The 20493-nt window shown below is 35.2% G+C and overlaps 2 protein-coding genes across 2 annotated transcripts in view; both read left to right on the top strand.

Moving 5' to 3' along the window:
- Window positions 1-2461, top strand: part of LOC108366236 (putative uncharacterized protein DDB_G0294196) — a gene marked incomplete at its 5' end in the record, with an annotated part of 22807 nt that extends 20346 nt beyond the window's left edge. Inside the window, one exon of the mRNA XM_017620566.1 lies at window positions 2136-2461. Within this exon, the coding sequence (XP_017476055.1) occupies window positions 2136-2461 (326 nt within the window). The remainder of the gene's footprint in view (window positions 1-2135) is intronic.
- Window positions 2462-4413: 1952 nt separating this feature from the next.
- LOC108366238 (mitochondrial sodium/hydrogen exchanger 9B2-like) overlaps window positions 4414-20493 on the top strand; it is a gene marked incomplete at its 3' end in the record, with an annotated part of 53290 nt that continues 37210 nt past the window's right edge. The window contains exons 1-2 of the mRNA XM_017620567.1: window positions 4414-4481; window positions 7261-7595. Coding sequence (XP_017476056.1) covers window positions 7265-7595 — 331 coding nt within the window. The remainder of the gene's footprint in view (window positions 4482-7260; window positions 7596-20493) is intronic.

The raw sequence follows: 20493 nt of genomic DNA, 5'->3' as shown, positions 1-20493 counted from the left end.
GATGTGGGCGTGGTTATTGTCCGATTTTAAAAATTTTCGGCCATTTGGTTGCTGTACCAGGACCAACAACTGTGCCAAGTTTGGAAGAAATTGGTGCAGCGGTTACCAAGATATACACATGTAACCATAAGTGGGCGTGGCTACGCCCATTTTCCAAAAATCTTATAATATTCTTATTTTTCGTCTAAAACTCGTTGTAAATATCAATTTTGAGTGATTTATCTTTAATAGTTACTAAAATATCGCAGTTTTCGTATTTCTGAAAATTACCGTTATATGGGAGGTAGGCGTGGTTATTGTCCGATTTAGCCCATTTTCAATACCATCCGTCCTACGCCCAAAAGAAGTCCACGTACCAAGTTTCGTTAAGATATCTCAATTTTTACTCGAGTTATCGTGTGCACAGACGGACGGACGGACAGACGGACAGACGGACGGACAGACAGACATGGCTTAATCGATTTCTCTTTTCATTCTGATCATTTATGTATACATTTGTCTATATCTATCTCGATTCGTTTTGCCTGTTACAAACAACCGTTATTGTGCACAAGTGCGCTCGGGTATAAAAATTTCAAGGTACAAAAGTGTTATGTGTCACATAATTTTTTGCAATCATTTCATGAACACGAAGAAGATATAGAGCCACTAAAAATTATATCAAACTGATGTGATCAAGCTGAGTCGATTTAACCTTGTCCGCCTGTTCGACAGTTTGGACGCAAATTAGTTAGGCAAAAAACATTGCCAATTATATCTCGCCTTTGCGAGGTTGTACCAGTCTGATCTGATGTTACTACCGTTGGATTAGCTCGCAATATACCAGCGCTAGCATTTCGTTGCCAAGAAATTCATACCCAAAACCGTAAAGGCCAATTCACACAATTGGTACATTTGGCGTTCTCAGAGTGGTGTTCTCAAGAATTCACGAATTCACCACAATAAAACAGAATTCCTAACAACATCACTCTGTAACTGTCAAAATGTACAAATGTCCAAAATGTAGAAATGGCCAGGCAGCAATTTTCGAAGTTTTTTGTGGTCGCGGCTGCATAATGAAAGTAAATACCTAGCTAGCAGAAATACGGTGTGATCTGGTACCCTTAGGGCGGGTTGTTCAATGTCCATTTACTTTCTGATGACATGCCGGTTATGAGGGGAGAGCGATATCATTTTGGAATATATGTTTGCCTCTTGACTCTTTTGCTTCCTGAGTGTAAGGCCTAGTGTAGCGAAACAAGTTTCGGTGTCTACTTTGGTCGTGTCACACAACTAAAGGAAACTACGAACGGCTGATAATTTTATTCCACAGGTCGAAGGATTGTCATTGCTTTCGAGAGGGGATCGATTTAGAAAAAAAACTTGTTTCGATGTTTCTTGCAACAGGAATCTAACCTGGGTTCTGCCCAGTCGTAATACACACCTCATACTACTCGTCAGTAGAGACCGTTATGTTTTTCTTTTTGATGTGCAAACATCTTAGCTCTGAGTATTGGTAAATTTTGCGTTAACCCAGTAGAACATTTGTAACCTCTTCTTTTGTAGCCCAGCAGAAAATCTGTAATTGCTTCTTACGTGTACAAATGACCATTAATGGAATTGTAAAGGACTATTTCAGGCCCAGTTGAGGACTACTAGAGGCCAATTTCGGGACCAGTTTGGAATATTTTCGGCACCATTTCGGGATGTGTTCAATACTATTACAGGAACATTTCCGTGCTAGTTCGAGATATCTTCGGGATCATTTTGAGGTTGGTTTAGGACCAATTCGGGACTAGCTCATCATCATTTTGACATTCAGAAGGATCGCGGCGAAAATCTAAATTCGCCAGTAACACCACCTTGTATAAATTCGCCTTGGTTTCCATCAGTGCATTGCATTAAGGAATACATCACATGCATATATTACTTGATCCAGGTGAAATTTATAATCAGCAACCGAGAGTAAATCATTTGATTTTAAAAGTTAGTGGCTAAAGTAGAAGTTCACAGCCATAATTTTCCTTCTCCCTAGCAATTTTTGCACATCTTTACAAGTAACAAATCTATTTCCAGAGAAAACTTAACAATTTTAAATTCAAAACATTTTATTTCTACATCAATACTTATTTGTTTTTTTTTTTTATTCTTTGCAGTGCGAAGCAACCGAGTTTCCCCAAAGGATACTCGCAAATGCTCACCTGAATTAAAAGCACGTCCCACGGCGAAAGCGACAGCACGAGAACAACAAACGCAAAGAAATCAGCAGGAGCAACAACAACCACAACAACAACAACTACAACAAATTAAAGCCAAAGAAATGCAACAGCAAGATAAAAAGAAGAAGGTCAAAACTGCTGCTGGTAGCCAAAAGAATGTGACGAATGGAAAAGTTGCTGCAAAGGAATGCACAGCAACAGCAACAGCAGCGATAGGCGAAGAAGTACAACAAGTAAACAGCGCGACTGACAATAGCATGTAGGATTACAAAGCCTTTTTTGTAACCGCGCAAAACTCAAAGTAGCGAACAATCGAACGACACAGGGAACGGGCCAAGCAACGATGGGCAGATGTAAACGCCTTGGTGGTCAGCTGTTAGACTAACTTTATTAGACAAATTCTTCTCCTTAAGTAATTTCCAACTAATACATAACTACCGATAGATATCTCAATACATTCGTAACTTCTAATATTTGCTAATACATAATTTATGTACATATGTACTTTAGTACTTCATAGAGGTGGATGATCTTAACACTACTCGTAATATACATATATGTACATACATCAGAGCCAAACACAAAAGGAATAGAAAAAATGGGAATGCAGCATTGCTGCAGGCATGCTTATGTTAAGTTCAATATATGCATATGATTAACTATATCAGCGAAAGCTTACGAACAAACATACATATGTATGTACGTATAATTGTAAGAGCGAAGCATAGCGGGAGTATATTCAAATCAACAATATGAGTATAGCGGGTGAGCATATGTATGTACATAGGTGTGTATAAGAAAATGCAAACACAAATTTTAACTGCAATGGGTTGAATGACATACGCATACCTGACCTTGGCTATATTTTAGGTATATAATAAAATAGATAACAAGACATAACTATCATATGATTGACGAATGCAGTGGTTCCCTATCGGTGACCCAACAGGCACTTTTTCTGAGTCTACACTTTTTTGTATTTATGTATATTTACATATTTGCAACTGGATCGGTAATATGGCCAATACGTGCATATACATATCAGGGATGTTACGAATATTTGCATTCCCATTCGTTATGCGAATGATTCGCATCATTTTACACATTCGCATTCGATATTCGCATTCGCATTCGACATTCGCATTCGCATCAAATAACACGAATGTTTTGCGTATGCGAATGTGTAAATGGGCGGAGAGTCTACTCTAATATTGTTGAAATGGCTCTAAAAATGGCAAAATAAAATAGCGAAATAGGCAGGATAAGGCACTAGAAAAAGCAAAAAATGTAAGAGAAGGCACTAAACATAGGCAAAAACTGAAAATAACACTGGTTTACAAGAAAAATATTCAACGGACGCCGCTATCCAATTCCTATATAGAAGTGCTTTATTCTATGGATAAGTTTTCAAGCTGTACATGGCGTATGATTAAATTTTTTTTCGTGCTAATTTTTCATACAAAAAATCTTTGCACATTTTTATATGACCACTTATTACTTGTTTATTTATGCATCGATTTTCTTTATTATCAACTTAATTTTTTTTTGTAATAGAACAGGCCTTAACACAGACTTCAATGTACTAAACGTGCGCTCAACGTGAGTTGATACAAGTGGCGCCCAACTTAAATACGGAACTTTTGAAATTTTTATATTATCAGGAATAAGAGCTGTTTTCCTTGCCTTTTACAATTTAAGGTATAAAAGTCAAACAAAGGCAAACATCTTAAAAAGGCAACACAAAGTTAGTGTAATTGGAATTAGGGAAAGCTAAATCGTGGACATCCTTAATCGAATATGCTCTATCTCTTTAGCAGAAAAACTGCAATTTCCATAAAATCAGTTCCGTGCTTATAAGTTACCTAGCCATAAATTTAGACATTGGAGACATTAAAAAGTGTGAAATTAAATCTAAATTGAAGGCCTATCTTTTTCAATGTTATTCCTAACATTCGCATTCGCATTCGTATTCCGAAAATTCGCATTCGCGAATGTGAAAAATATAGCATTCGAAACATCTCTAATACAAATGTATGTGCATACATACATAGTTTGTTTATACTTGCGCTAGTGTCTAGTTTCTGTGACAGCCAATGCAGCACTCAAAGTATACTGAGTGACATTTGACGTGTTGACGCTAGCCAACTCTTCAGACTGCATTAAGTTATTTTTTATTTTTTGCTTTTGTTTACTTTTTTAATATTTATGTATGTAGTTTGATTAGGTTTTCTTTGCTTTTATGTGCCACTGTACGTATTCCAGTACAAATTCAAGTTCCTAATGGTATGTATCTAAGAGTTAGTGATATTTCTTTTATTATTTTATAATATCTTACAGCCAGTTTCACGGTTTAAATTAAAAAATACTAACAAAAAATCAAAAAGAATATGGTTGAATTTTTGAACTCTGGCATTGAAAGACCTATTTTTTTTGATAAATACTTGTTGATTTTTATGTTATAAACGGAGAAAGACATCTCTTTAGTTGTATTGATAGCCGGACATAGCTCCGCTGTGTAGTTGGGTCCGAAAGTGGTGACGATCTGAACATAATCGCCTTCAACAGAAGAACTTATTTGAAATGGAGCTTGCTTTTTTCCACGATTAACGAAAAATTACACAACGTCGAAACCAGTTTTTTTCCAAACCATGTTTGCCATTGGGTGTCGGAAAAACATTTCGCAATACTTAAAAAAAGAGAAATGTCCACTGCTGTAATCACTATCCCAGCGTCACAATTGCCTTTAAGAAAGTGTGCTGCATATTCTCTTCTAATCCGCTTGTCGATCACTTGATATACGCAGATGACGTTTTGTTGTTTACTAAAAGAACAGATCTGAACAGAGTCAAAAACTAATTCCTAAAAACTTTACTTGATATTAATGTATGGTCTCAAAGTTCTGGCGCCAAAATTTCAGCAAGAAAATTCCCCATTCTAATACTTTAAAGATATGAGGCAAATATTAATAAGACTCTCACATACAAAGAACACTGTACATCCCTTTAGTTAAGCTTATTCTCTAGACTTAACATTATAGAATTTTTACCTTCCAAACATTGTTTGGGTCATATGAATTCACTTGTAAATGTAACAAAAGCCTTATTGCTATCAAAAAATAGATTATGGACTTTCGATATACGGATATGGAGCTAGGACCCATTATTAAGCTGCTCCATGCTCCATACCACATCGCAGCTAAAAGAAGTATTCGTACTTTCCCAACAAAAGTGGCGGATTACCTGATATTTCCTCTAGAACTACACGTAACACTATGATGCTAATTCCAAAGTTGTTTCACGTCAGAAATGAGTTATTGCTTGCAACAGTTAAGACCGCCACTGAAAAATAGCAATAGCAATTCCATTATTGATTGAAACAGCAATATGTATGCCCGACGTGTTCTTCGCTCAAAGAAAAACAAAGAAAACCCAAACACTCTACCAGCAACAGTGAATAGCATCAACTATACAATGCAGCCCCAGAGTCTTTCAAACATTATTGGGAGATAGTCTGAGCTATCGCTGAAACCGATTTTCGTAAAATGTACGAAAACGCGATCACTGAGTCCGAATTGCTGCGAACTTATGCACTCAAAGTGTATGCTTTGGTGTTCGTAGCTATTCGAACTCACTGATAGCATCTGCGAANGGAAAAATGACACAACGTCGAAACCGGTTTTTCTCCAAACCATGTTTGTCAATGGATGACGGAAAAACATTTCGCAATACTTAAAAAAAGAGAAATGTCCACTGCTGTAATCACTATCCCAGCGTCACAATAGCCTTTAAGAAAGTGTGCTGCATATTCTCTTCTAATCCGCTTGTCGATCACTTGATATACGCAGATGACGTTTTGTTGTTTACTAAAAGAACAGATCTGAACAGAGTCAAAAACTAATTCCTAAAAACTTTACTTGATATTAATGTATGGTCTCAAAGTTCTGGCGCCAAAATTTCAGCAAGAAAATTCCCCATTCTAATACTTTAAAGATATGAGGCAAATATTAATAAGACTCTCACATACAAAGAACACTGTACATCCCTTTAGTTAAGCTTATTCTCTAGACTTAACATTATAGAATTTTTACCTTCCAAACATTGTTTGGGTCATATGAATTCACTTGTAAATGTAACAAAAGCCTTATTGCTATCAAAAAATAGATTATGGACTTTCGATATACGGATATGGAGCTAGGACCCATTATTAAGCTGCTCCATGCTCCATACCACATCGCAGCTAAAAGAAGTATTCGTACTTTCCCAACAAAAGTGGCGGATTACCTGATATTTCCTCTAGAACTACACGTAACACTATGATGCTAATTCCAAAGTTGTTTCACGTCAGAAATGAGTTATTGCTTGCAACAGTTAAGACCGCCACTGAAAAATAGCAATAGCAATTCCATTATTGATTGAAACAGCAATATGTATGCCCGACGTGTTCTTCGCTCAAAGAAAAACAAAGAAAACCCAAACACTCTACCAGCAACAGTGAATAGCATCAACTATACAATGCAGCCCCAGAGTCTTTCAAACATTATTGGGAGATAGTCTGAGCTATCGCTGAAACCGATTTTCGTAAAATGTACGAAAACGCGATCACTGAATCCGAATTGCTGCGAACGTATGCACTCAAAGTGTATGCTTTGGTGTTCGTAGCTATTCGAACTCACTGATAGCATCTGCGAAGATTTCACGAAAACTTGGCAAAACACTTAGCCAAAGTGTAAGTGCCAAAATAAAATTATTATAATTCTTATAATTATTTTAAATCGGTCCAGTTGACGCAAATTTTAACATTTGTCCGAAATATTTTGGCGATAGGCTTTTAATATAATACATTTTTTAAATGCCAGTGGAATAAAGCGGCTTTTTTTGAATGAGGCACCCTAATGTATTCATTATGATATATATAAAAAGTCTAATAATTGAACGCGGTGCAGTTATTCTAATGAAAGGTTTTATATAAAAATCACTTTATCCTTAGCATTAAAAGGAAATATTAAAACAACACCTTAATTTGAGTATTTCTTACATAACAATCCTTTATCCTTTCGCTTCAGTGAAATGAATTCAAAGCGTTTTGAGTATACCACACCACAGTCCCTTCACTCAATTCAAGACCCAAGCCATTATTCAACAGAGCAAGAGGTGCCACTTGCACAATTTAAAAATACCGAAGAAAAATTACAACAGTTGAAGCAAGCGATGGATAATTTAGAAGATGGAGTTTGCGATGACGAGGACGCGCATTTGCTTGAAAATAATCAGCGCCTACAATTCCAGCAACATCAAGGCAAAGAACTTAAACAAAAGCTCAAAGATAATGTTCGACAAGAGCAACAAGAAAAATTAGAAGGGCTAGAGTTTGGGATGGCTGCTGCACATGACGTCTTATGTAAGTACTTTTTACAACATAAGCATTTAATATAGAAATTTTTCGATAGCCGGTAAATATTCATTTGGGAACATTCTATATTCTAGAATATAGATTACTACGCTGTAGAATAAACTGGCTTCACTTTCGTCAAACAGTCAGAGAATGCAAGGGGCCACGATTTATTTATTACGTAGCTCGAGAGTGACTTATGTACGTATGTATATAGCTAATTAGCCACGATCATGGGTCGATGAACCTGAGGAGAGCTACCGTATACCAGATTTTGTCTGTAAAGACTTACCTTTTTGAGCTTTAGGTAACGCATGGAAAGTCCGATTAATCGCAGGAAAATTGCATTAACCAATGCTTTAAAGTCTTCATTGAGAAAGGAGGAATACAATCAAATTCATAAAAGCAAAAGGTTAAAAATTATTGAAATCAGACTAAAATCACTCCCACTTTCATATAACGGTAAATTTCAGAAATGCTCGAACCTTCGATACTTCGAAATTAAAGGTCACTAATTTACTCAAAATTGATACTAACAATAATCCGAACTTATACTTTTTTACTTGTTTTCCTTCATATTCGATGCTTAATGGCCTACATAAATTAGATAGCCATGAACAAACATATGTATTAGGGTGATCCAAAATAACTAACCTAACGAATTTGTGGTCTTAAACGAATCTATTTCCAGAGAATAAAATTCTCCAAATTGGAAAAATTTGTATTCCAATTTTAAAAGGTGTCGGTGGCCATTAGAAATTTTCCCTGTAAATGACATGTAAAAAAATTGTTTTTATTAAAAATGTTATAACTATTGAATCATTTGAGATAAAAATTGTGTCTATGCATATTCTTATAAGGCATTAAATTTTTTAAAAAACGACCCTGAACTTGATTGTCTTGGAGACGATTAAGAGTACTAAATATGTATATTAATTATATTGCTGAACGAGGTATAGCATTGATACAAAATTATAATCAAACTTTGGCGAAATAACATCGGAAGGAATCTTCGAATTGCAATAAACTGAATTTTATTAATAATTAAAAAACAAACCTTGTTCAAAATCAACATTTTCTACACATTTTGCATCATTTTAATGTACCATTTTTTATTTAGCCTTAATATTTCCAATCATGTTTTCGAATTTCACAAGTATGTATATACATTGTCGAGTTTAGACAATCAATTTAAAATTATTTTTTAGAGAATTTAATGCCCTATACGAATATGCCTTGAAACAATTTCAATCTCAAACGGTTCAATAGTTATAATATTTGACACACATTTTTTTTTTAAGACAAATTTTTCTACGTGGAAAATTTCAATTGCCCACCGACAACCTTTAAAATAGGAATACAAAATTTTCCAATTGGGAGGATTTTCTTCTCAGTAAATAGGTCCTTTCAATGCCATAAATTCGTTAGGTTAGTTATTTTGGATCATCCTAATACGTATGTATGTACATTAGACCGTACCAGAAAAAAGTTCGCTGTACACCCCTGAATGTAAAGTACTTCAGAAAGGCAACTTCGAAAAAATTGTTTTTTTTTTGCCTGTACGTATTGTAATGGTCGTATTTTTAAATGTTTTGTCATGTCTTCGACATTTACAGTCGGATTCTATATTATGATACGTATATCGGTGTTCTCGCCCAAGGGAATTTTTTTTTTTTAAAGTTCATTGACCTCAAGTACCCGATTCTAGTACTTATCCACCAGACCCAGATTAAATTAGTAGGAATATAATTTAACGTACCACCCTAATATCGGTAATTAAATGTAGCTAAAAATCAATAAAACTTTGCAAAGGGATTATTCCAGTATAACTATTTAAAAAAAAAAAATTAGTTCAATTAGATGTCACCGGAAAAAATATGCCTTCTTTAGCTTCGGTAAAAAAAAAATGTTTTACGAAATTGCTTAGTAAAATTATTAGAGGTGCACTGCAAAATTTTTTTGTTTGCTTGTAAGCTGGTACGATCTAATGTACATACATTTGCATAATATGTACTTACAAAAGCAATGTCAACTAACTGAGGGCAGTTCAGTGTGAAACCGTGGCTAAAAAATCCATTCATGTTAAATAATGCGAAACTCATGAAAACTGGCATTCAACAAATTGTATGGAACATTCTAAAAAAAAAATCGAGAAGGAAAATATATTTGCAAAAAAATAGGGAAAACATGAATTTCAAGCGAACGGGAAGTGGGAAAATTGTGCAAAAAACTACTGGAGTTCGAAAATATTTTTCACATTTGCGAACTAAACCAAAGCATATTTGGCTTTCAGACGTTTCTTGGCTTTGCGTGGCTGTGTGCGCACCATAAAACTCAAGTGTAAATTGTGGCAGGAACGAATTGCCTTTGGAAGCAAATATAAGCTGCAGCCGTACAGATGCAAACTGCATGTTCACACTTGCACTCGTACATATGTATGTATGTATGTGCGGATGCATATATTTCTGAGCAAATACTCTTATGCCAACAAAATGGCATACAAACAGTTGCAACTAAATCCACAACTCCTTATTCTATTGCTTGCACTTCCGTACGATTGCTTTGGCGGTCGTCATGGCGTCGGCATAAAGATGCAATCACAGTCAATTCACGCGCACAAACATATTAACGTGCATACATATGTACATCTATATATTTGCACCACTACTAAAACAGGTGTTTTCACCGCTTTAACATTGTGTATGCCCGGATGAGAGTGGAATCCTTGCCAAACAAATCTGCATCGCTGACAACATGCCTTCCTCTTACTCAACTCGTTCGCTCGTTTAGTTGCATATGTACCGTTGCATTGGAATGTAGCTACGGCTTTCCACTTCACTTTCAGCATTGTAATCGTATATCCTTACATTGCTTGTCTGTTGGAAGTTAACACGCATTTGCTCTAGTCACTATACCGCCCATTCTCTCTCTTTATCTCTGTATACTTGAGAGGCAGCTGCTTAGGCTTCACACGCCAAAATAATTATTGTGCTATGTACAAGTAAGCACTGCTCGACACACATTATGTTCGTTGCATTAGATGCTGTCAGTTGTGGCAGTCAGTAAAGGGTTAAAACTTTTGCCTTTCTGCCACTCTTGCCATGACGGCAGCATACAAAGATGTTTATATGTAAACGGAATGCCGTAGGGCGAAAAGGGCTGGGTAGGTTATGTGTGGGTTGCAAATTCTTAGCAGACCATACTACTTATGTATGTATGCGCATTAGGGTGGTCCCAAAAAAGGTTAAAATGTTAAGCTCTCCCCCCAAGGAGTATTTTAAATAGCAAAAAATACCCGTATTTTTTTCGGTAAAAAATATAGATGTTTAGTCCATGAAGGTTTTCATGCGTTCTATATGGGGAAAAATACGTTTTCGTACAATGGTATAGTATTTTTGAAAACTAATATTTTTCCACAGAGCCTTCCACTGTTTCTCTTCAGAAGACTTCCCTTCATAATACCCAGTTATTTATTTTACCATTTTTAAATACACATACTTTTTTATGGGTCCTCAATTTAATTTTTTCACTGTTTCCTCAATGCATTTTTAACTGTACAAGCGGCGATGAAAAATAGATTCATTATGACAATCGAAAGTATCAGAAAGAGTATGTTAAGCACGGCGAACCCGCACCATCGACGCCAAACCCAAATATCTAGGGACGCAAGATAATGCTCAGTAGTTGGTGTAGGATCATGAGTTTCTGAAATATGGTTGCACGATCGATGGCACCTTCTACAGCCAAACTTTGATGCGATTGAAGCGAGTGATTGCGGAAAAATGGTCGTGCAACCAGACAGTGCTCGGCCGCATATCAAACAAGTCGTCAAAAACTATCTCGACAGTACCGTATGGGAAGTCCTAACCCACCCGCCTTTTAGCCTAGACCTTGTATCGCCAGCATACAGTTCGTTCCGGTCGATGTAGAACCCCTTAAGGGAGTACGCTTGACTTCAGTTGAAGGCATGACAAATTGGCTTGATACCTTCTTGGTCTCCAAAGACGAGCAGTTTTATTGGCGTGGAATTCGTGCATTGCCAAAAAATTGGGAAAAATTCATAGCAAGCGATGGAGAATACTTCCAATAAAATATATTTTACCAATTTTTCTCAAAAAAATTTTAAAGTCAAGAAAAGCTAGAACACGACTTATTCTATTGTTTCCGTGAGTTGCTGATTACGGATCTGAAATCATTAGAAATAGTGGACCCAATACGGTGCCCAAAAAATCAAAATCAATTTGATTCGCTAAGTACTTTACAATGGGGAGACTCTTAAGCTCACTGATTATGAAACTGAAACCAGATTTTTAAAATGCATGGATATTTGATCTACAATTTATCACAGAAAAGTTAAAATCGAACTTGGCGTATGGGTATGGTGACCATCCGTTCTGTTTTTTGCAGGACCGTACTGTTATTTAAAGGTCTGTCCTGCGTAGTTTTTCAAAACAGAAAACCCCCAAAATGTACTGTATTTTTCCAAGTGTCCTGCCTTTGTCCCGCATTTTCTTCGATATTTTAAAATTAACTTTTCCTAATCGAAATAAAAGCAGTGTCGATAACTAATTGATAACTATGTACATAAGGGTAAGCTGGTTTTGAAGGTTCAACTAGTCAATGCGTTATAAATACTGTACGGTTATGGACAATAGATGACGAGAAATTGAAGACCAGCATCAAATATATCGATAACACTGTTCTACAAATTTTGTGGTAATCGCTTAACAAAAAAAAATATTTTCCAAGCCAATTTTCTTTTCAAACAAGCGTTTTCGTAATTTTTTCGAAAAACGTGTTTTTGGTACATTTCGGACCTATTCGTCAATATCTCATGAAAAAATTATCCGATCAACATAAGCGACCTACAGTCCCCTTACAAAAATATATTACTTTGCCAATTTCGAAGAGTGTTACAAGCGACCAAAATCGAAAAATTTAAATTACAATCATTTTCTTTTTACAGTAAATGAAAATCTGATGAGAAATTTAGATGTTACGGAACACAATCTGCACAAAAAATATATATTATTGCAAAAAGCCCAGCAATACCTTTCGAACTGTTAGTCGTTTCATGAAATATTGAGGAATAATAGAAAAAGTACTAAAAATACGTTTTTCGAATCTCGAAAACACTTCTTTGAAACCATGGGTATTTTTTTCGTGTTCAACGACCCAAAGTTTGCTTAAAAAATTTGCTTTACAGAGTTTCATATTTCGTGTAAAGTAATACGTAATATGCCTTATTATAATTTTGTAAATATTCATTACTAAAGGATTAATACCAATGAAGCAAATGTGATTTATGTTAAAAGTTTAAAATTGGATTAATAATTAAGAAATATACACTCTTGGTTATTTGAATAGCGCATCCTTTTAATGGGCCGTACGAATAAAAACTAAGCGATTGCCTTTTCTTAAAATTGTATACCTTTTACTCCAATTTTGTTTGAATAAATTGAGTAAAAGGTCTGAAATTTCAAGAAAAAGCAATTGTTATTTTTATTCATACAGCCCAATACTTAGTAGGTACAGTTTTCCTTTTGTTTGTTTAATATTCATTAACTTTTTATAAAAATATAGCATATTCTACGTCTACATCCCATTTAAAAAATTTTTGAAAATTAAAAAAAAATAAACATAGGGGCGACAATTTTTTTTTTGTTGACGGTGCTGTGCATTTTCTTCCATATAAAAATTTTGTCAAGCATACTTTGTATGGTAGAAAATCAAAAAAAAGGTGCGCTATTCAAATGACGAAGAATGTATACATGTAGTATATTTTTGTTATTTTTATACTACGCAATTATATGTAGGTTAATTTTTTGAAAAATTGTCCTGCATATTCGAAATATATTTATGGTCACCGTACGTATGGGTATCATTCTCGCCCCGTCTGGGTAACTCATACGCGATGTATGTACGTACATAAGCATGCGAGCTAAAAATAACGGGCCACTTGAGGCCAATGAGCTTTTAAAATAAAAAATAAAAAAATTCCTCGAGATAAAAATACCTTAAGATTCGACTGTAAATTTCGAACAAAATGTTAAAAATGCGAGCCCTACATTCGGACATTTTTTTTGTTTTAATTGCCTTTCAAAAATTATTTAGACTCAGAGGCGCCTCTTTGTCAGAAGTTGTATGATTTACCGCATGAATTTTTGATGGTAAAATCTGATGAAGTATTAAACAGTCAGCTGTTCAGTGTTGCCAAAATAATTTGAAAGTTAAAAAAAAGGGAAGGGGCATATATTGGCGCATATTTTCGCAACAACTAAGTAAATAAAAGTTGACGTTTACGTTTTATCTGACAAAGTTAACAGTTTTTACACAAAAAGTGCTCCCTTACTATGTTGCGTTTCTCTCCCTTTCTGTGAGCAATTTTGTTTTTTAACAGTTTAGCAAATTTTTTCTAGAAAAGTTGAGGAACGCTATTATTTTGTATATTCCTTATTTCACCTTATCAGTAAATGTTCTTAAAGTTACTATAATGTATGTATAAATGCCCTAACTCATGTTATTGAAAAAGACAGTTTTGTACAAATGTCCGGTCGATTGCACAGTTAAAACTTAATAGGATTTGAACATTATTGCTACTGCATCTAATTAAATTCGCCACGAAATAACTTAAGTTGTTATTGAGGCTTTCAAATACTCAGTAAATAAATACAAATTGTATACAGGGCATTGTTGCTGTATGTTTCGCAAAGTGTCATCAAATTCAATGCAAAAGCCGGATGCCTTTTTAAAGCGGGCGTCATATTGTCTACAATTTTACACGCATAAAGTGTGGTAGTGTCATCGCCAACATCGAGCAACAGCAAAGTTGCCAAATATATTCAATGAGCGCTTATTGCAATGAAGCAAGGAAGTTGGGCGCCACGCCAGCAACTAAGTCTGTCAATCGTTTAGAAATATTTTGTTTGCATTCCGTAGCATTTGTGTTTATATTAAGCATTAATAATATGTTTACGCAGCACTGATAGTAGTTGCACATTCATATAATATATGAATGCATGTGCGCGAGTAGATATGTGCGAAGGAAAATTTATACTAAATATAATGCGAAATAACAACTTTAAAAATAAAAAACTTAAAATTTCTGTAAACACATACATTCATATGCCTGCGCACATGCAGAGCTTTTGAATGCATTTTTCTGCAGGAGTCACTTGTATGCCGTTTCAATGTGAAATTTCCCTCTTTTTCCATAGCATTAGCGGTATTTCCGTCAGCGGTTAGTCGTTTTTTTTTTGTACTGCTCTACGAGCATCTGCCTTTGCAGTTTTGTAAAAATATTTTGATTTACATATATTTGCATTCGTAGCGGTTTGTGTTGACTCACAAGTTGCTGACTTTCTCAGTAGTTTGGCAACACAATCAAATTAAAATAATTATTATTTCAACAAAAGTTTGCTCTCTTAAATGTGCATATGTTATATTTGAAGCGCATAATGAGCCACGCAAATAAATTTGATTCGTATCAGAATCAAATCAAATAACTCCTGTTGAGTGAAATGTCAGACAAAAAGTTAGTTTCAATGCAAATTATGTACTTGTACACATTTCAATATACATAGATAATGCTGCAGTAATGTTTTCGTATTTAACATTAGTTTTTGCAGTAAAAGCTTTAAAGTTACTGCGATATTTTTATTGATGTAAACTGTTGAATCTGTGCAAGCGTGGAATGGGGTATGGCCTTATGAGTATGCAGTTGCAGGCCCTTACCAAAACCTGATTCTTGCATCTCCTTTGTTACACCGTGAGCGGGAAATGTGAGAAACCTACGTACATATGTTCGAGATGTGGTAACCAACTCGCCTTCATTCGCGGCAGAAAGAAAATGGAGTTTTAGTTAAGTCTACAGCGTATTTTCACCATTAGGGTGTCTCTATTTCGAAGAAAAGCTCTCAAAGTACTATCACGGAAAACGTTTAACGGACAGTAATATGAGGGTACGCAGTTGAAGTAAGCGGATCCTTAAAGGACATTAAGGTTAACACACCGCCATATAAGAAATGCGGGTAAAGCCACGAAGGACCTTGTGCCATATACTACCACAATTCTATGTTGCATCTGTTGTGGGAGAGAGACTACATCGCCAAGTAAATACTGTCACGAAGAAGCGTCTCACCATAAATCGCATTAACGCGACATTTTTGAACAACTTGCACGATTGCGACCACCCTTCGATGTAATGGAAGGACGAGGCGTCTAAATATTTCTTTCGCAAATCAAAGGACCTCTACGAACCGTTTGATACTAAATGGGGTTTCAGAAAAGACGACTTCGTATCGCATGACATCTGCAATATGAAGATTAAGAGAGGAGCAAAAGCTCCAGATAATTTCGATTTCATTGGCTTCAGCAAACGCCACGTCGGATGTGCCTTTTACAAGTTGAATATGGAAGCAAAAATAATGGATCGGGTGGGAGAATATACTAATTTCTCTTCGTTAAAAAATCACACTCATACTGTTGCGAGAATATGGCTTAGAAGAATAGAGCAAGTGCCCTTTGAATGCTACTGGTATGTATGTATAGTATGTCTGGAGTCTAGTCAACCCTTAGTTGGCTATTTCGAGACATTTCGAAACTAAAAAAAAAATTAATTTTGATGACAGTTTGCTTGTTTTGTTTTGTTTTTATTGGCGTTTTTTTTTTATTTTGCTGCAGGGTTGTATTCGCGAAGTTGAGTCAATTTTGTCTTATTTCATACCCATTTATAGGTGAGACGTTTGTGTAAGTTCAAATTGAGAATCACATGGCAATTTCAGCTGAGATTGAGAATAGTGCTGAAATTGCGCAATTTTTGCGTCGTGGAAATTCCCTATTAAGGCTGCCATTAATTTCATTGCGAATATTTACACGCCTTGAATTTTTCCTGCGTAATTCTTAATTTTATAAAATATTTTCCGATATTTCGTTTCAGTAAAGTTAAAAGAAATTTGACCTCAAATTTTTTCTTTTGAGCCTCACTCAACGCTCGAAATGAAACCCGACATAAAGTGAATTACGAAGTGCACAAAACGATTAAAGCATTCCTCTCAAAGACATTTACAATTGTATAAACATCAATGTGATTCAATTTTATTTTTTATTTGCGTAAATTCAAACAGTGTATGCTCGCGTGAGCTTATGCAAGTGCTCCTATAAATGTAGTAGAGTTGCATTTGCCCTGAACAAGCAGATGACTTCTAATTTGCCAACAGTTCCCTCTAAACTCAAGCAAAATGTCTACAATTTTACACAACTCAATGCAGCACAGCTGCACTCGATCTCACTACTTAAGTCCAGCCGATTGCTAATTCACTGAAAGCACCAGCTTCTTTCTCTTCTAAACTCAAGCCTCACTCAGTCGGCTTGTTGAATGTAATGTACTGAAATGTGGCATTCAACTTTAGAATTGGAAAACTCAAAAGCAAAGTTGAGCGCTGAAACAAGAATGATGTACTGCGGCAATCGGACTGACCGAGTCTCTGCCATTACAAATGTTGCACACACGTAACTCTCAATACTGTAGTATGTTGCTTAGTTTTTGTTGAAAGCTTCAGAGATAATCAACATTATATGATCTTATTTTCGAACTCAATTTCACATACATACATATACTCATACAACAAATTCATTTCATATTTGCGGATTTAGAGAGTAAATGTTGCTGCATTTATTCAAAAGTATAATCGGACATGCACAGGACATGCACAAAGGGCGAAAGTATATAGCCATGCGCATTTTAAATGGATGTCCAATGCAAATCCCAAACCATTGGTGTAATCCATGCTCAGTGGCGCAGCGCCTGAAGCGATTCAAATGAATGAATTTCTTTGCAAAACCAGTTAATTATCAAGCACAGCTCATCAAGTGGCTTTTTCTCCAGCACATTTTCATTCACACAAGNGTAACTGACCGAGTCTCTGCCATTACAAATGTTACACACACGTAACTCTCAATACTGTAGTCTGTTGCTTAGGTTTTGTTGAAAGCTTCAGAGATAATCAACATTATATGATCTTATTTTCGAACTCAATTTCACATACATACATACATACATACACGCATACAACGAATGCATTTCATATTTGCGGATTTAGAGAGTAAATGTTGCTGCATTTATTCAAAAGTATAATCGGACATGCACAAAGGTCGAAAGTATATAGCCATGCGCATTTTAAATGGATGTCCAATGCAAATCCCAAACCATTGGTGTAATCCATGCTCAGTGGCGCAGCGCCTGAAGCGATTCAAATGAATGAATTTCTTTGCAAAACCAGTTAATTATCAAGCACAGCTCATCAAGTGGCTTTTTCTCCAGCACATTTTCATTTGCACACAAGCATTTGCACACACAAGCGGCGCGCACTGATGTTATTCGTATGTAGCATACTTTTAGGTCGAGTCAGAGTGTGGCAACATTTGTGGTTATGTGTAATTGAGTAGTGAAGTAGGTACGTACATATGTATGACGGCAGTTTTAATGCTGAATTGCCTTCGAATGCATGAAGTTGAATGAATACTTGCTAATACCTACGGCAATGTAGAGGTCAGAAACTATCGATAGTCGGCANCACACAAGCGGCGCGCACTGATGTTATTCGTATGTAGCATACTTTTAGGTCGAGTCAGAGTGTGGCAACATTTGAGGTTATGTGTAATTGAGTAGTGAAGTAGGTACGTACATATGTATGAAGGCAGATTTAATGCTAAATTGCCTTCGAATGCATGAAGTTGAATATTTGCTAATACCTACGGCAATGTAGAGGTCAGAAACTATCGATAGTCGGCACCATCGATAGTGTGCGTTGGCTTTCTTTTGAATTGCAAGCGTATTTCTTTTAATCGTTCAACGTTTATCAAATCTATGACATTGAAGGCATAAATTGAGACCTTTTTATTTATTAAATATTTCCTTATTTATTATAATTTTGTTTTCGTTTAAAAGACAAGCGGTTTACTTGTTTCACTCATAACAATTACACCGGTCCACAAAATTTTTTTTTCTCGGGTCTCTGTTCTCTTGCTTAGATCCTCATTCCAAACATTAAAAAACATTTGAATTTCAATTTTCAGTTCTTAAAGTTTGCTTTTGTCTAATTTACGTCGATAAGTCTAAGAAATACGAAATACAATTCTTAAATACAAAAGACTCTGATATTCAGCAAAAACTTTTCTAATCGTAATTTAAAGTAAAAATCTTAAGTTTTAAGTTCACAAAACAGGTATATTTAATTTTTAAAATTTTCTTAAACAAATAAAGAATATATAAGAAACTTAAATACAGGTATTTTTATATGCAGAAGTTTTAANTACAATTTTTTTTTCTCTCGGGTCTCTGTTCTCTTGCTTAGATCCTCATTCCAAACATTAAAAAACATTTGAATTTCAATTTTCAGTTCTTAAAGTTTGCTTTTGTCTAATTTACGTCGATAAGTCTAAGAAATACGAAATACAATTCTTAAATACAAAAGACTCTGATATTCAGCAAAAACTTTTCTAATCGTAATTTAAAGTAAAAATCTTAAGTTTTAAGTTCACAAAACAGGTATATTTAATTTTTAAAATTTTCTTAAACAAATAAAGAATATATAAGAAACTTAAATACAGGTATTTTTATATGCAGAAGTTTTAAGAAAAGGTGAAAAAACTAATATCGGGAAAAGGAATTTTTTCATTTAAAAACGCGCAAGCTCGAAACTCAATTCCGACCTATGGTTTCTTCTATACTTTCTCTTAGAATTATCTACAGAATCAGGAAATACCATGCGATTTAATAAAAATAAAATCAAAATTAACCCAGCCTAATCTGCAGCCATATAAAACCATTTTAGAACAGATGGTCTTTATTCGAGCTTTATACAACTCTTATAAGAGCACAGCCTACGAGTAGAGCCTTATAGAATCAACTGTTCTTCAAACTGACTATAAGGTTATCCGGGCATTCTAAAAAACCAGAAAAACGGAGACCTTTGAACGCTAGTTGAAGGAGTAACTGAAGGATCCTCAAATGCAATGCTATGTTTTACGCATATCTGCTTCAACCTATCTTCTACTATTTTGGCAGCTGCTGACACACTGTGATTGAATTTGAATCCATCCTTTCTAAAGCGCTATTCTTGTCATTGATCGGTGATCGGCTTGTATAACCTTTGCTCCAGCCCACCTATTAAAACATCACAGAAATCGCTGCCCTTGTTAGTTCTCATTGTTGTCTTCAGATTCACTGACTTCTCGTACATATCAAAAGCTAATGAGAATTTAATGAGCGTAGATTTTCGAATTTCATTCTGACTGCAGCGCTATCGACACTATCGATAGTTTCCTACCTCTACAATCTCAACAACTTAAATGACAGCCAAAAAAGATGACAGATGTATAGAAGGGCAGTCAAATGGAGCAGCAGATAAGCCCAACGAGAAGTATGAATGGACTGTGAATGCAAAGTGTGTATGTATGTACGTACATATATACTTATACTCATATGAAATTGAACCTATGTATGTATGACCACTTTGATATGCATTTATGTGTGTAAGCTGCATTGCCATAATATTTGTGCAAAAGTGTTGTAAGAGAATTCTTCTCTGTTCTGTGGGTTGTGCCTTTTTGTAGCTCAGCGCTTAACATTTAATTTGGTCGAAACTGCTAGGGCTCCTACAAATTATATTTACTTGCTACAGCTAAATGGGTTTCAAATGCGTTTTTTTTTCGTTTTCAGCATAAGCGCGTTTTTTCCTAAATATTGAATTCTTTTTCCCCTTTAACTTTTTATTAAGCTTTCGCTTTAGTTATGGTGAAGAGTTTCGTTTTTATTTAAATGCGATAAGATTTTTAATGAACAATTTGTTAAGAATTTCTTTTACATAGAGCAGATTTTATATCTTTTAATGAGGATGTTGTATTT

This window comes from Rhagoletis zephyria, unplaced genomic scaffold (assembly GCF_001687245.7).
Source record: "Rhagoletis zephyria isolate East Lansing unplaced genomic scaffold, Rhagoletis_zephyria_1.1 Rzeph_scaffold_02195, whole genome shotgun sequence".
Classification (NCBI taxonomy): domain Eukaryota; kingdom Metazoa; phylum Arthropoda; class Insecta; order Diptera; family Tephritidae; genus Rhagoletis; species Rhagoletis zephyria.
The sequence above is the reverse complement of the archived record's forward strand: the minus strand, read 5'-3'. Positions and strand labels throughout refer to the sequence as shown.